The 14,998-nt window shown below is 46.1% G+C and overlaps 2 protein-coding genes across 2 annotated transcripts; both read left to right on the plus strand.

The window, feature by feature from the left end:
• The first annotated feature begins 199 nt into the window (after positions 1 to 199).
• On the plus strand, positions 200 to 8,337 carry traf5 (Tnf receptor-associated factor 5). Its single transcript, XM_084003763.1, has 11 exons — positions 200 to 337; positions 1,273 to 1,566; positions 1,905 to 1,968; positions 2,397 to 2,498; positions 3,190 to 3,354; positions 3,809 to 3,886; positions 4,586 to 4,660; positions 4,745 to 4,837; positions 5,185 to 5,325; positions 5,458 to 5,623; positions 6,451 to 8,337. Exons 2-11 carry the CDS (start codon positions 1,292 to 1,294, stop codon positions 7,035 to 7,037), a joined length of 1,746 nt encoding a protein of 581 aa, XP_083859889.1. The 5' UTR covers positions 200 to 337; positions 1,273 to 1,291; the 3' UTR covers positions 7,038 to 8,337.
• A 415-nt stretch (positions 8,338 to 8,752) lies between these two features.
• On the plus strand, positions 8,753 to 13,971 carry LOC311010854 (creatine kinase M-type). The gene is made up of 9 exons (XM_084005497.1): positions 8,753 to 8,886; positions 9,411 to 9,457; positions 9,545 to 9,743; positions 10,552 to 10,709; positions 11,447 to 11,579; positions 11,818 to 11,974; positions 12,061 to 12,184; positions 12,850 to 13,039; positions 13,507 to 13,971. The coding sequence occupies exons 1-9, from the start codon at positions 8,871 to 8,873 to the stop codon at positions 13,665 to 13,667; spliced, it is 1,185 nt and encodes a 394-aa protein (XP_083861623.1). The 5' UTR covers positions 8,753 to 8,870; the 3' UTR covers positions 13,668 to 13,971.
• Positions 13,972 to 14,998: the final 1,027 nt, after the last annotated feature.

Below are 14,998 nucleotides of genomic sequence, written 5' to 3' on the forward strand. Positions count from 1 at the left end.
GTACTTTAAATACAATTTTCAATGCAATACTTTGACTTTAAAAATAATATTTTTATATATATATAAAGATATGTTATTGCTTTAACTCGAGTACATGTTGTGAGTAAATGTTGTTTCCTTTATTCATATTTAACGCAATTATGCTGAACTCAGTGGAAATAACAGCAGGTTGTTGATGTTAAGTCACTTCCTGCTGCTATAATTTCCTCTTCCGCTCGCTGCCGCCGTGAGGCGCCGCGGATAATCGATACCGATCAGTGATATCGATCGGCTGGGATTGCAGGGGCAGCACGTGGAGCCGCTTCCAGGTGATTTCGGAGGGATTTGTCGGCCCGAGGTAAGACAACAAGGCGCTAAACGTCCCCGCACAGCTGATGTCCTGGTCTCCGGAGCAAAGTGAAAGTAAAGCGGCTCCGCTTCTCCGCAGAAAAACGGCCAAACAGACTTCAGAGCGGGAAACGGAAAAGGTTGTTTGTTTTAAGACTCGGAGGCAGTTTAAAAAAAAAAGATAAAATCTGTCCTCAGATCAGTTTAGAGTCCAGTTTAACGGATAAAGCGGCGGCAGCAGCAGCAGCGGGGAATCCCCTGCAGTCTGACCTAAAACACACTGAATCTGTCACTAACATGTGGGTCACTGGATCTATTCATTTGTCTCGCGCTGATGATGACGATGATGCTCGTAATTAAAGCGGAATTAAAGCCTCTAAACGCGCGCGCGTGTCATCAGCAGGTGTGATGTCACTGACAGGAGCCATGACGAGTACAGCCTCCTTCTTCTTTTGCTGACATGGCTGCTTTTAAACTGCTGTAATACGTTTATATGTTTTATATATATATATATATAGTATTTCTATTTTGTCAAAAACTATAAATGTGAACAACTATAAAGCACCAACTCCTATTTTTGCTTTCTGATGATACAGACCTGAAAGTTTAATCTCCATCTTTACTACGAAGAGCAGAAACTGCTTTATTCAAAATTGATTTTTGCATATATATTTATATATATATATATATATATATATATATATATATATATATATATATATATATATATATAAACCCTGAACAGAGGAATCCAGCTGGATCCAGATCCAGTAAGGGTACCACTCTGATGCCTGTGTCAGATCCACCTGTCGCTCCTTCGCAGCCCATATATGGTCACTTCCTTTTACTGGTTGCAAAAAAGATAGCGACGGCCAAAACATCAGTAAACATTTAATGCAGAATCGTATCGTGGAGTCTTTTACCTCACCTGTGGGATCTGTTCAGTCTGGCCCCCTGCAGACTCATGGCGACACCGGACGCAAAGGCGGGAGGATCCGAGGGCTGCAGTTTGAAGTCCGAGGAGTCCGCGAGGAGGTCCGAGGAGTCGAGGCTGGGGTCCGGCGGGGAGTCCAGGATGAGCTCCTGGGAGTCGGAGCTGACCTCCATCCAGCACTCCCTGAAGTTTGTGTTGACGCTGAAGGAGGAGTTCGTCTGTCCCGTCTGCAGAGGCGTCGTGCTCAACCCTCAGCAGAACTCCTGTGGACACATCTACTGCTTCCTCTGCCTCCAAGGCCTGCTGTAGGATCAACGTTCACCATGTCAGACAAACTGTTCATCATGCTCACCCGTTATTTCAACCCCTTTATTTAGCTCTGTGTGGCTACATGAGACGCGAGCAGGTGGAGAGCAGCAGGAAACCTTTTGATATGAAGTTTAATTATGACACATCAGAATTTGAATCCCCAACAGATCTATAGTTTTGTTTCAACCATAAAGGCAGCTGGCAATTGTTTAATTCATTTTTGATTTTTTTTTCCCAAAAAGAAATTGAGGACGTCATATTGGGCCGACAGTCAGATGGACCACTTCGAAAGCTTCATCTCTCCGTATGAACGCCTGTCTGCTTTGTGTTTCAGGGAGAGGTCATCGCCGTCCAGCCCAGTTTGTCCAGTAGATGGAGCTGTGATCACATCCGCTGAGGTCAGCTGCACAGACGCACCTCGTCACAAGTATTTAAGTGAACTCAACGTTAACACATCATCAGCGTTTAAGTTTAAATGTTGAACTTAGAAGCATTTTCTCAGACTTCCTACAATCAGACAACCAGAGGTGTCGCCCCCTGATGGCCAGTAGATAGAATGCAAGTTTAAGGCACTTCAGCGTCGGTTTCACTCGTCTGTATACAACTGACGGTCACAAGCTGAGCACTATGTACCATCATGCATTGCACGAGCAGCGTCTGAAAGTGTTATTTCATTGGCCGGTGAGATAGCTCTATAGTCCTCTACGTAGATCGTGAGTAAGCAAGGGTGGATGATTTTTTTATTTTTTTCCACCATTCCTCGTGAGCGGACTATCAACTGTGGAAAAGTTCAACAAGACGCTAATGAAGAGGTTTCTACCCGCAGGTCTTCCAGGACAACTGCTGCAAACGAGAAATCTCCAGTTTAGAAGTCTACTGCACCAACTCCCCAGCATGCACCTCCGTGGTCTCGTTACGCCACCTGCAGGTAGACGTTATACGCCATGGGTTCAGGCTGACAACGCATGTTTTAAAGTGTAGGATTTAGTGGCATCTAGTGGTGAGATTGCAGATGACTGACACACTCACAACTCCCCTTAACAAGCGTATCGTACCAGAGGAGTTGCCCCCTGATGGTCAGTCGAGAGAATGCAGGTTTTAGGCGCTTCAACGTTTGACTTCACTTTTTGGCCTCACTTTTCGCCGCCTGATAACTACGTGTGAATATAGATCGGATATTTAGAGTCTCAGATCTGACCATGTGACGTCCCATGAGACAACGCCAACTAGGCATGGGACATCCGAAAAATTAATGTCACGATTACCCTGGCCAAAATAATAATATTCTGATAATCATCAAAACACATAAGATAAGCCATCTTTTTTTAGTTAAAAATAATCAACTAATTTTAAATAAGGTGATCATAAATTAAAAGATCTCCCTTTAAAGACTAAATACATTTTAAAAAGTCTGTCTTCTAAATCAGGCTCTATTTTTACTTGTCATGATAGCCAGCTGGCTTTTAAAAGTCACGTCATGACGATATTTACGATTATCCCGTTTATTCAAGAATACACCCAGTGTGTATTTTCTACTGCAAGGCACCTTGAACACGAGGGGAATACACTAGACCACCATATCAACACGTGTGGACTCACAAACCTCCGTCACTTTGCAGGAGCACCTGAGGTCGTGTCAGTATGAGCAGCTGCAGTGCTTCAATCCAGGCTGCAGGGCGGTGCTAGAGAGGCGGCACCTGCAGGAACACCTGACCGACGCCTGTCCTCACCGCACGGAGTCCTGCCCACACTGCCGGCAGCCACAGAGACTCAGCAGCATGCAGGTGAAGCTTTCTCAGGACAAGTTTGACTCCTTTAAGCCAGAGACCTTCAACCTGGGGGTCCGGGACCCCTAGGGGGTCCGTGGAGTTACTGCAGGGGGTCCCTGAAATGATTTGATCCCGAAATGTTTTGTCCAAAAATACACCTTAACATGAATCCAACCTATAATAAGCAAATATAAATCTTGTTTGATTAATATTATGTTGAGAAATTGTGATGTAGAAATGCCAAATTAGATTCAAAATATAAATCTGTCAAATTATTATTTTAATGGCTTAGCGTTGTATACATAAATCATTACAAAGTACTGTTATATATGACACTATAGGCTGCACTACACATTATTATTGGGTCCCTCCACTGGCCTTGGGGGTCCTTAGCCTGGACACATTGATTACCTGCTTTAAGCTTCCAGCGGCGTCCTGATGATGTTTGTGGTGACTCGGCGTTCTGTAGGATCACGTGCAGAGCTCCTGTCTGGAGGTGGAGGAGGACTGCCCCAACAGCTGCTCCCTGAAGGTGCCCAGACACAAGGTGAGCTCCCTGGCCACAGTCAGACCTCTGGGCAGCACTCAGACTGAAACTGGTTCAGTGATTAAAGACACACTGGTAGTATAAATAACAACTGACCCTCGTCAGAGGTCTGTTTTCTTCTCCGTGCACCTTGGAAGGGAAGCCAGATATAAAAGCTGCTTTTAGTGGAGGATGAGCAGGTTAACTGGCAACAGGAAAACGTACTGGAGAACAGTTAAGTGCTGCTTAAAGGTAATCTGATATTCAAAGCATTCATATATATCTGATAGGAATACATGAGAAACATTTTTTATTTTGCAAGTTAAAAAATAAATAAATAAATAAAAATAAATTAAAAAAATCACTAAAAACATCAAATGAAATAAAGGTATGACAGAGGATATGAATTATGGAGGAGGGGTGGGATTAAATAAGTGTATACTTCTTCCCACTCCTTTTCAGACATTTCCAAATATATATATATATATATATATATATATATATATACAATTATATATATTATTATTATAATTCATATATGTCTATGCTTTCTAGTTGTGTAATATTTTATTTTCTGTAGATCACTTATTCATTTTGACACGTTTGGACTAAAAATCTGAATCTAATCTAAGCAGCAAACAATGATTTGCTATGTAAAGATATAGTTATATAGTATATAGGAACGTATGAACGTGTGAATGTGTCTCTCTCCTCCTCCAGCTCACCGAACACAGACAGTCGTGTCCTGAACTTCACGTGGACTGTTCCTATAGGAGGTTCGGCTGCTCCGTGCAGGTGAGTTCATCCCGTTACAGCGGCGAAACGCACAAAACATCCCAGCCGGCGCAGCAGACGCCACCTTGTTGTTGTGTCCTGCAGGATAAGAGAGGGAAAGTGAAGCTGCATGAAGACGCTGCTGCCAACCATCACATGCTGCTGCTGCTGAGGAGCAACGGCCACCTGGAGGAACAGGTACGTCCAACCAACGCACCCCATATACTGAGAGCAGCTATATTACTGTTATTACTGTTATTACAGGATGGGAAGGATCATTTTTCATCATGTGACCTTTTATCTCATTGTTACAACATAAAAACATTCAAGTTTGTGCAAGAAATCATTTCCTCTTAGCAACATATCATGAAACGTTCTCTTTGCTTCACAAAACAATGTGTTGTTAAAAAGGCCTCTAGTGCCGACCTTCGGGATGAGATCATTTGTAATACTTGCGTGATTTCATGAAGCTGGAAGCCGTTTGACCCAACATTCCTCCATATTCAGGACGTTGTTCACCTCAGACTGTTGTCTCCTCGGGTCAGGTGGAGGTTCTCCAGAAGGAGGCGCTGCTGAGGCAGCAGGAGGTCCAGACGGACGGTTTGCTGCTGGCTGGCCTGCAGAAGAAAATCAGACCGCTGCTGCAACAGAGCAGCAGCCATGAACGCATCGTCTCTGCAGCTCAGGTTCATACACACAGACCCTCCTGTCGCTACGCCATCATTTCATCTCGTTAGTCCTTCTATCAAAGCTGTCTCACTTCCTGTCTGTGGCTCTCACATCCAAGCGTGGTTCCTTCTGTCCGTCTGTCCGCTCAGAGGACGCTGAGCAGGCAGGAGGACGTCCTGTCCACCATCCAGCTGGACGTCCAGCAGGTGTCTCACGGACCCGGTCCCGGTCTGGAGGAGCTGGAGCAGCTCAGGAAGTCTCTGGATGCTGTGATCCAGGAAGTGTCGGCGGCCGAGGCCCTCAGAGAACACCTAGGTAACAAAAACCTGAAAACAATCTGCTTCCTTGAATATCTCTTTTTTTTTTAAAGGATAGTTGGTGGATTTGAATTACGTGTTTCCAGTTGCAGTTTACTACGACGGCGTATTAGAGCCACTGTAGGGGAAAAAAACGGAGAGAGGTGGGCAATATTCTGAGAAAAAAGGTCGCAAATTTGTGAGTTTATGAATTCACATATTTGCTGTTATTGTTGTTTCTTTATATGGGCCAAATTCTCATGTTTATTGATTGGGCGGTTGGGCCGATGCTACTCACTTGTTGTCATAGCAACGGAAAACATCTGGTCATGCAACGTGTTTACTTCCTCTATGACAAGTGAAAGCTACCGCTAGCGTCTTAGCTCAACCGCCCCGATCAATAAGATGACAAATTCTCATATGAATAAAACCAACAATGAGCATCAACATCATCACCCTAAGGATCTTAACGAGGTTGGATTCATTAGAAAAATAAATGAGTACATTCACGGTTAGCTAGCATAGATGCCGGTTGTTAGCATCGTAATAAACTCGCAAATTTGCTGCTTTCTAAAGACGCCAATTTGCAACTTTTGTTAATTTTACTTTTTGCGAATATTACCCCCCTCTCCCGGCTCCATTTTTTTCTCCTACAGTGGCCCTAATAGGCCGTCTTACATTTCGCAAATCTGCGACTTTACGAAGGTTACTTTTTTTCCTCGGAACATTGCCCACCTCTCAGCTCTGTTTTTTTTTCTACAGTAGCCCTTACATGCCGTTCCGTCCAGTGTTCTTGGAGGTTAAGAGCTTTGTATTTCAGTGAATGTCGTTATTTTCTTCTTGCAGGAACTTTGGAGGAGAACATGAAGCATCACTCGCGTCTCCTGGACCTCCACGCCGCTCAGCTCAGCAGCAACAAGCAGCACCTGCAGGAGCTGGAGGCCACGTCCTACAACGGCAAACTCATCTGGAAGATCGAGGACTTCAGGAACAGGAGGGAAGCCGAGGTCAAAGGTCAGCCGCCCTGCCTGAGCAGCGTGCCCTTCTACACCGGACACTGCGGCTACAAAATGGCCTCCAAGGTGTATCTGAACGGGGACGGCGAGGGGAGGGGGACTCACCTGTCCCTCTATGTGGTCCTGATGCCGGGCGACTTCGACGCCCTGCTGCCGTGGCCTTTCAGACAGACCGTGTCTCTATCCGTCCTGGATCAAAGCGGCGGCGGCAACCACCGGAGTCTCAGCTTCAGACCCGACCCGACGTCAAAGAGCTTCCAGCAGCCCGCCGCCGAGTCCGTCAGCAACGTGGCCGTTGGATTTTCGTGCTTCGTTGCGCTCGACGCGCTGGAGACTCCTCAAAACGCCGCGTACGTCAAAGAGGACACGCTGTTCGTCAAAGTGAAGGTGGACATGGCGGGTTTAGAGCACCTGTAGGGTTAGGATATCCATTTTTTTATTTTTCAAATGAAATGTGCTGTCAGAAAAGTTCAAAACAAGTTTGATCACTTTGAAAAAATCTACACAGAACCTGAAAGGTACGGTTTGATATTTCTAGGTGAATTTATATCGTCGAATCTGATTGGTCAAGTCTTGCCTTTAGTCGACTGATCGTCGAATCATGTTTTTTTTTCTTCTTTTTTTTGCTCATTGATTGAAAACGCTCCGTAAAGTCACTCTGTTCTCTGTGTAACTTGTAAGTGTCCACGTCCAAGTTGGGAGGGGGCTGTACGGCTGTTCGCCCCCCCCCCCTCTAAATTGACAGTATTAAACTGGCCCAGTCTGACTGCCGGGCCAGAACTCCGTCTAACGCTGTCTGCGGATGCGAGAGCCAAGCTAGCCGGTGTTAGTACGTCTGTTTTAGTACGTCCATGATCGTAACTGACATCTGAAATTGAAATATGACCGCTGGTCGGTTTGACCTGGGATAGACCATCGGGATGGGATGGTCAAGGATGGGCCATGGGGATTGTATGGTCAAGGCTGGACCATTGGGAGGATGGACCATTGGGATGGGATGGTCCAGGATGGTCCGGGATGGTCCGGGATGGCCAGTCCGCCCCTGATCCTGTGTTTTGCCAACCCTTTGACGTTGAGATTAGCAGTGGAATCAGGCTCCTTAGATCGCATCATCAAATCGTCCACTATTTAGCGTCACCTCTAGATATTTCTGAAAATATTCTCTTTCCTCCTTTACGGATGTTGATCCCCTCATTTGCCAAAAATGTTGAACTCTTCCTTTTAAGCTTCAGGATCATCTCAGGGATCGTTTTGATGGAGGTCCGACTCCAACAAAGACCGTTGTTAATCATTTAACGCCCGTTCATCTTGAGGTCATGACTTCATCACCTGAGAAAAACCAACACTTGGTGCTCAGATCAGGTTCTTTAAGTCTGTCATCCTGAGATCAGGATCTAATGATGAGGTTTCTCCGCAGATCTTAAACAGTTTGGTGTTGAATTGTTGTTTTAAGAAAATGAGATGATGAAGGTGTGATCACAAGATAAACAGGTGTCCACAAATACAGGATGTTATTTCTACATGTGGCAGCAGCTGTCATGCTGGGAGAGGAACGTGTGGTAATGCTGGTTTCTGATTGGATACACGGGTAAACGGCATCATAGTTTGTGTCTATTGTCATTTTTATGGTTGTGCAGCGCATCGACTCAGGGTTTCTCTCAGGCAACTGAGCAGGAAGAAATAAAGTATTTTATTAAATAAAGTGTGATTAAAGGTGCTTCCTTCATTCTTTTTTTATCCTCTTTTATTCCACTAGCATCTTAGCCCGACGGCTGGATCAAACTTTTTCTCAGACTATTGCCCTCCTCTCTCGGCTCCGATTTTGTTCTCCCTGATACGCCGTCGTAGGATCCAGTTAGCCTTGCAAAGAAATGTCCTTCATAGAGATCCGTTTCACTTTTGACTTCGAGTACATTTCAGAGCCTGTCCTTTTCCAATTGTACTTGGGTAAAGAAGTTGAATCAGTACTTTTTGGAATCTTTTTGAACTCCAAACGTTCTGACCCCTCTGCTCTCTGGTGTTGCATGAAGAATCCGTCGTGAGCGGGATTAGATGAAAACCTATCACGCTCTCTCTCTCTCCTGACGGATGGATGGGCGACCCCGGCGGCGGCGCTCTGCGGTTATAAAAAGGCCGGCGCTGTGAGAACTGTAACCGGACTCTTGCACCGGAGCTGCGGGATGAGCTGATCGGGACAAACGCAACTATTCTTAGACCTTTTGTTGTGCTGACGGCTGCCGCGCTAACGACATGTGGAAGGTCAAACGTGAGTGTTTTCACCGCATGCCTCCGTGTTTTTCACCGTAAACTAACTCACTGTTACGGTTAGAGGACGGCGATGACGTGAGCGTGACTCAATCTTCTGCCTTATTATCGGTCCTTAATGTGTCTCGCTTTTTACCCCCCAGACTTTATGGAAGATCAGATTCTAATTTTCTTTTTTTCTTTTTCTTTTTTTTAACTGAGTTTAATGTGGAAACAATCAATATAAATCATCTTCAGTGATAAATTAATCATATATTTTGAAATATTTTAATTAATATTTATACTAATAATATGTATGTTTCAAAAATAATTTCAATATATATAATATTTCCAAATATTTTTAAATATATGTTATAATACATATATACATATTTTTTTTCTCAAGATCATTTCAGGATCGACTCGTCAACCGAATAATTACTCGGTTAGACGGTTTGTCAAAATTCACATCGTCGTTATCTAAAAACGGAGAAGTTTGTTACTTTTTGTTCCATGACGTGTGAAACATGTTGCTTTTCGATGCAGCTTTGATCGCCTTCCCTATGGAGACGAGGTACCGGCCGATCTTGGAGGTAATCATTCCGATCCAGCATGGCGCGGTGTGAGTTGGCGACGCCTTTCACAGCTTTTGCTAACACCGTAGCTTCCTGTGCGTCCAGAGTCTGGTCCCCCGCGACCCCATGACCCAGTTCCACCTCCAGAGACGGTCTCCGGACGAGGAGTTCCCCGACCTCGGCAGGAACTCCACCCGGATGGCACAGATCCTCACGCCGGCCATGTATCGCCGACAGTTTGACCGCTGCACCGACAGCGGAGTCATCTTCGATGATGTCATCCGGCCGGGCCTCGAGGAACCAGGTGATGTACAAGTGACGTCAGCGTGATGGCGGCTGTCAGATTAAAATCAGGAAGGAAGTCAATAGAAACTTCAGATTTATACAAATATGCAGAGGTGGGAAGTAATGACGTACAAATACTTTGTTATTGTAGAAGTAGTATTTTCAGGTATCTGTACTTTTTCTTGAGTATTTATTTGAGAACTTTCTACTCCTTAGCCGTTAGCCTTGCAAAAAAAAAACAGCCTGTAGAAATGTCCTTTATAGGGATATTTTTTACTTTGAGTACATTTCTACGACGGCGTTTTAGAGCGTCTGTAGGGGAAAAAACGGAGCTGAGAGAGGGGGGCAATATTCAGAGAGAAAAAAATCGCAAATTTGCAGCTTTTATAAAGTAGCACATTTTCTACTTTATTCTAGAGGTCATCTTAGCCGAACCTCCCCGATCAATAAACACCCAGAAGATGACAATTTGGCCTCATAGAAATAAAACCCACAATATTCATCAACATCATCAAATTTGCGACTTTTTTTCTCAGAAAATGTCCCCCCTTCTCTTGGCTCCGCTTTTCTTTTTTTTCCTACAGTGGCCCCAATACGCTGTCGTACATTTCAGTACTTTTCCACTTTTACTTGAGTGAAGAAGTTGAATCAGTACTTCTACTTTCTGTCTTTTTGAACACAAGTATCTTGTACTTCTACGTGACTTCTTGAGTTTTAATTGCCTGCTGCTTCATAGTTTGGATGACGGATGTCGGGAAAGTACGTTGGTGCAGATGTCGGCTGTCGTGGGAGGGTTTAGTTCGTAAAGGTAGCGTTTGTGTTTGAAGGTGATTGGTCCGGGCCCGTATCCGTGGGCTGTGTCGCCGGCGACGCCCAGTCCTACGTCCTCTTCTGTGACTTCTTCGACCGCGTCATCGGGGCTCATCACCAACACAAGGTCACCAGCTGCACGCCACAGGGCGACTTCAACTACGACAACTTGAAGGTAGCCGCTCACATACATCGAGACGACGCTTCCTGTCACCTCAGAGCTGCAAAAACACTCAACATTTCACCACAAGCATGCCGATCTCTCCGAGGCTCAATCACTAAATGGTCAAATTTAAAAACAAAAAAATGTATTTTGCATTATTATTATTATTATTATTAACAGAAATAAAACCAGAACTTTTCAAAAATCAAATGTATTAACTACATTTTAAAGTTTTGGGGCCCCGTAAGAAGAAGAATTAAATGATGGGTGTGTGTGTCTCTGTGTGTGTGTGTGTCTCTGTCTCTGTGTGTGTGTGTGTGTGTGTGTCTCTGTGTGTGTGTGTGTCTCTGTCTCTGTGTGTGTGTGTGTGTGTGTGTCTGTCTCTGTGTGTGTGTGTGTGTGTGTGTGTGTGTGTGTGTGTGTGTGTGTGTGTGTGTGTGTGTGTGTGTGTCTCTGTGTGTGTGTGTGTGTGTGTGTGTGTGTGTGTGTGTGTGTGTGTGTGTGTGTGTGTCTGTGTGTGTGTGTCTGTGTGTGTGTGTGTGTGTGTGTGTCTGTCTGTGTGTGTGTGTGTGTGTGTGTGTGTGTGTGTGTGTATGTGTGTGTGTGTGTCTGTCTCTGTGTGTGTGTGTGTGTGTGTGTGTGTGTGTGTGTGTGTGTGTGTGTGTGTGTGTGTCTGTCTCTGTGTGTGTGTGTGTGTGTGTGTGTGTGTGTGTGTGTGTGTGTGTGTGTGTGTGTGTGTGTGTGTGTAGGGGGGTGATGACCTGGATCCGGTGTACGCTGTACGCTGCGAGGCGAGCGTCGTCCGAGGTGTTGAGGACTTCTGCTTCCCGACACACTGCAGCCGAGGAGAGCGCAGACAGCTCCTCACACTGGCCGGGAGAGGTACTGCATGTCTGTGCTTCAGGGTTCATTCGATGCTCGGCGACCTGAGAAACACTCAAACTGAGCTGGTTCGAGGCGGTCTGAGGCTGGATGCAGAAGATTCAGTGTCCGGTCCACATTTGTTCTAAGAAATTCACTTAGCAGAAATAATGCAATGAAAAATAAGAGTTAAAGCAGACCAGCAGGGGACGGGCTGGAACCTCAGAGGGAGCTGGTAACCCCAGTGTTTTTCTCGCAGCTCTGCAGCGGCTGGAGGAGGAGGTTCTGCTGGGTCGACTCCTCTTGCTGGATGAGCTGGACCAGGATCAGCAGAGGGAGCTGGACCTGAAGCCTCCGTCCTCCTCCCAGTTCCGTACCGGCGTGGCCCGAGACTGGCCCGACGCCAGGGCAGTCTGGTCAGTGTGGTTTTGTTTTTTTTTGTCCCAGTAACTTCCTGCAAGACTCCAAACATCCATTCTAAAAATCCTCATTGCTATCGCAGGCTGAGTGAAGACGGCAGCCTCGTGGTCTGGGTCAACATGGAGGACCACCTCAGACTCGTGTCCACGCGAGACGACGCCAACATCGCCGAGGCGTTTAAATGCATCTGCACCAACCTGCAGAAGGTCGGTGACGGTTTAAGCCACACAATGACTGCAGGTCTGATAAATGTTGTCACCATGAGCTTCATAAACGTCACATCGCCGCCTCTAATCTTGTTTACAGGTTAGAAGTTACAAGTTTTAAAGGAGATTCTGATTTCCAGGTTCATACTTGTATACTTGTATTTTGCATTTTCTACAACGTTTCTAGGCTTTAATGTTCAAACACACTCACGTCTGAAACGTGCTTTTCAACAAGCTTCCGTTTGCTTCCTGTCAGTTGACGTTTTAAGATGCGTCTCAATTCAGTTTACATCCAAAATAATGACTTCCAGATATTGATGTCCATAATGATTCCTGGCCTTCATAAATGGAACTTCTTGACCAATCAGAGAAGTAAGAAACCTACGACCCGATCCTCCTCATGCTATTTGTAGTGTCGGACATCTTTCCATCCTCCACAGGTAGAAGGAGACTCGTTTTGTTTCCTGCTGTAGAACAAGAGTGTATGACCTTTGACCTCCAGAACATTTGAGTCTTTGGGTCTCCTCATTCCCTCTCTCCTCACATTGGTTCTGAAGTGAAATAGACGCATGTGAGGGGAAACGTGGATGCAATCTGAGAGACATGGGATCACCCTTTGACCCTTTGACCCTTTGACCCTTTGCTCGTTCCCCTGCGTTTTCCAGCTGGAGGAGTTCTACCGAGAGCTCAGACACCCGTTCACCTGGAAGCAGCAGCTGGGCTGGGTGAGCAGCTCCCCGGCCGACGTGGGGACGGGTCTGAGGATCAGAGTCCACCTCCGACTGCAACACTTCCCCAAACACCACCGCATGCGGGACGTCGTGAGGAGACTGAGGATCTGCATCGAGGCCACAGGTACAGGGGGTCGAGACCCCGACAGGGTCGAGACCCCGACGTGACGGCACTCAAAACATGTGTTAGAAGTTGGACATTTAGAGCTACATTTAATAAATATAAATCCTGGCCTGACATGAGAAGCAGCTCCACTGACGTCAGAGGGAATGATCACACTTATATGAAATATATAAAATAATACAATAATACTAATTATTTTAGAAGAGGTGGATGAAGTACTTTAAGTAATACCAAAGTCCATGTCATGATTATCCTGGTAAAAACATAATTGTGATATTATTCGGGATGTTATGTTATTTTTTGGTATTTTTAACGTTCACATTTAATGCGTCAGAATATCACAGATGAGAACTATGATGTTCTCATCGGGACATTTACTACTTTCTTCTCTTCAAATCGTAAAGTCAAAGCCCAACAGGACAGCTCAACGACAGCTCTGGTTTAAACTTGCCTTCTCGTTTTCCCAGAATCCCCGGCGCTGTACTGCGTGAGCAACGCGGCGACCTTCGGCCCGAGCGAGGTGGAGCTGACCCAGCTGGTGGTGGACGGGGTCAAACTGCTCGTCGCCATGGAGAAGAGGCTGGAGGAGGGCCGAGACATCGACGAGCTCGTTCCTTCACAGAAGTAGATCATTCAAAACTAGCATTGGGTTCAATTAGAACGTGATTATCGTCACATCAAATCTCTGTTATAATAATTAACATAATCATTTCAAACAACTTGTGTGATGAAAAACTATCAAAATGATTTAGCTGAATCATTTAACGTTTGTTTGTCCGGTCGCATTAAATTTGGTTAAACAGACTTCGTTATGCGGTCTTCTTTTTCATTTAGCTTATTTGCTGTATTGTGTTAAACATACTGGAATATAGTTATTACACGACTGATGGACCACCATGGGACTTTATTATTTGGTGGAAAAAATATGTACGGCAGGCAATGGCAAGGGAGAAATCCTTTTTGTTATGATTGTCAATTAAAAAGATAATTTTAGACCTCGAGAAAGTCACATTTTGTTGTTTAACTGTTGAAGAATATTGAACAATAAGTGTGAACATTCTTCTTCTACACTCACCACGAGTCTGGTCCTGGACTCACCTGGATTCTGGTCCTGGACTCACCTGGAGTCTGGCCCTGGACACACCTGGAGTCTGGCCCTGGACACACCTGGAGTCTGGTCCTCGACTCACCTGGAGTCTGGCCCTGGACTCACCTGGAGACTGACCCTGGACTCACCTGGAATCTGGCCCTGAAATCACCTGGAAACTGACCCTGGACTCCCCTGGAGTCTGGCCCTGGAATCGCCTGGACTGGACTGCCCTGGAGTCTGGCCCTGGACTCACCTGGAGTCTGGCCCCGGTCTCACCAGGAGACTGACCCTGGACTCCCCTGGAGTCTGGTCCTGGACTCACCTGGAGTCTGGCCCTGGACTCACCAGGAGACTGACCCTGGAATCACCTGGAAACTGACCCTGGACTCCCCTGGAGTCTGGCCCTGGAATCGCCTGGACTGGACTGCCCAAGAGTCTGGTCCTGGACTCACCTGGAGTCTGGCCCTGGACTTGACTCACCTGGAGACTGGCCCTGGACTCACCTGGAGACTGGCCCTGGACTCACCTGGAGTCTGGTCCTGGACTAGACTCACCTGGAGTCTGGCCCTGGACTCACATGGACTCTGGTCCTGGACTGGACTCACCTGGAGACTGGCCCTGGACTCACCAGGAGACTGGCCCTGGACTCCCCTGGAGTCTGGCCCTGGACTCACCAGGAGACTGGCCCTGGACTCACCAGGAGACTGGCCCTGGACTCCCCTGGAGTCTGGTCCTGGGTTCCCCTGATGGAGGGTGAACTGCCCACTGTTGACACGTGTAACGGTGAACAGGAACAGTTTCAGTGCGTAACCATGGAAACAGAAAGGTGGACGTTATTAAACAGCAGCGGGTTCCTCCTCCTGTTTTCA

The sequence above is a fragment of the Eutrigla gurnardus genome (genome assembly GCF_963514095.1).
Source record: "Eutrigla gurnardus genome assembly, chromosome: 3".
Taxonomy (NCBI): domain Eukaryota; kingdom Metazoa; phylum Chordata; class Actinopteri; order Perciformes; family Triglidae; genus Eutrigla; species Eutrigla gurnardus.

Coding starts and splice junctions, on each gene's coding strand:
- traf5 (XM_084003763.1), top strand. CDS start 1,292: ATGGCGACACCGGACGCAAAGGCGGGAGGATCCGAGGGCTGCAGTTTG. Junction 3,355..3,808: donor AGAGACTCAGCAGCATGCAG/GTGAAGCTTTCT, acceptor GGCGTTCTGTAG/GATCACGTGCAGAGCTCCTG. Junction 5,326..5,457: donor GCATCGTCTCTGCAGCTCAG/GTTCATACACAC, acceptor CTGTCCGCTCAG/AGGACGCTGAGCAGGCAGGA.
- LOC311010854 (XM_084005497.1), top strand. Junction 10,710..11,446: donor TCAACTACGACAACTTGAAG/GTAGCCGCTCAC, acceptor GTGTGTGTGTAG/GGGGGTGATGACCTGGATCC. Junction 11,580..11,817: donor CCTCACACTGGCCGGGAGAG/GTACTGCATGTC, acceptor TTTTTCTCGCAG/CTCTGCAGCGGCTGGAGGAG.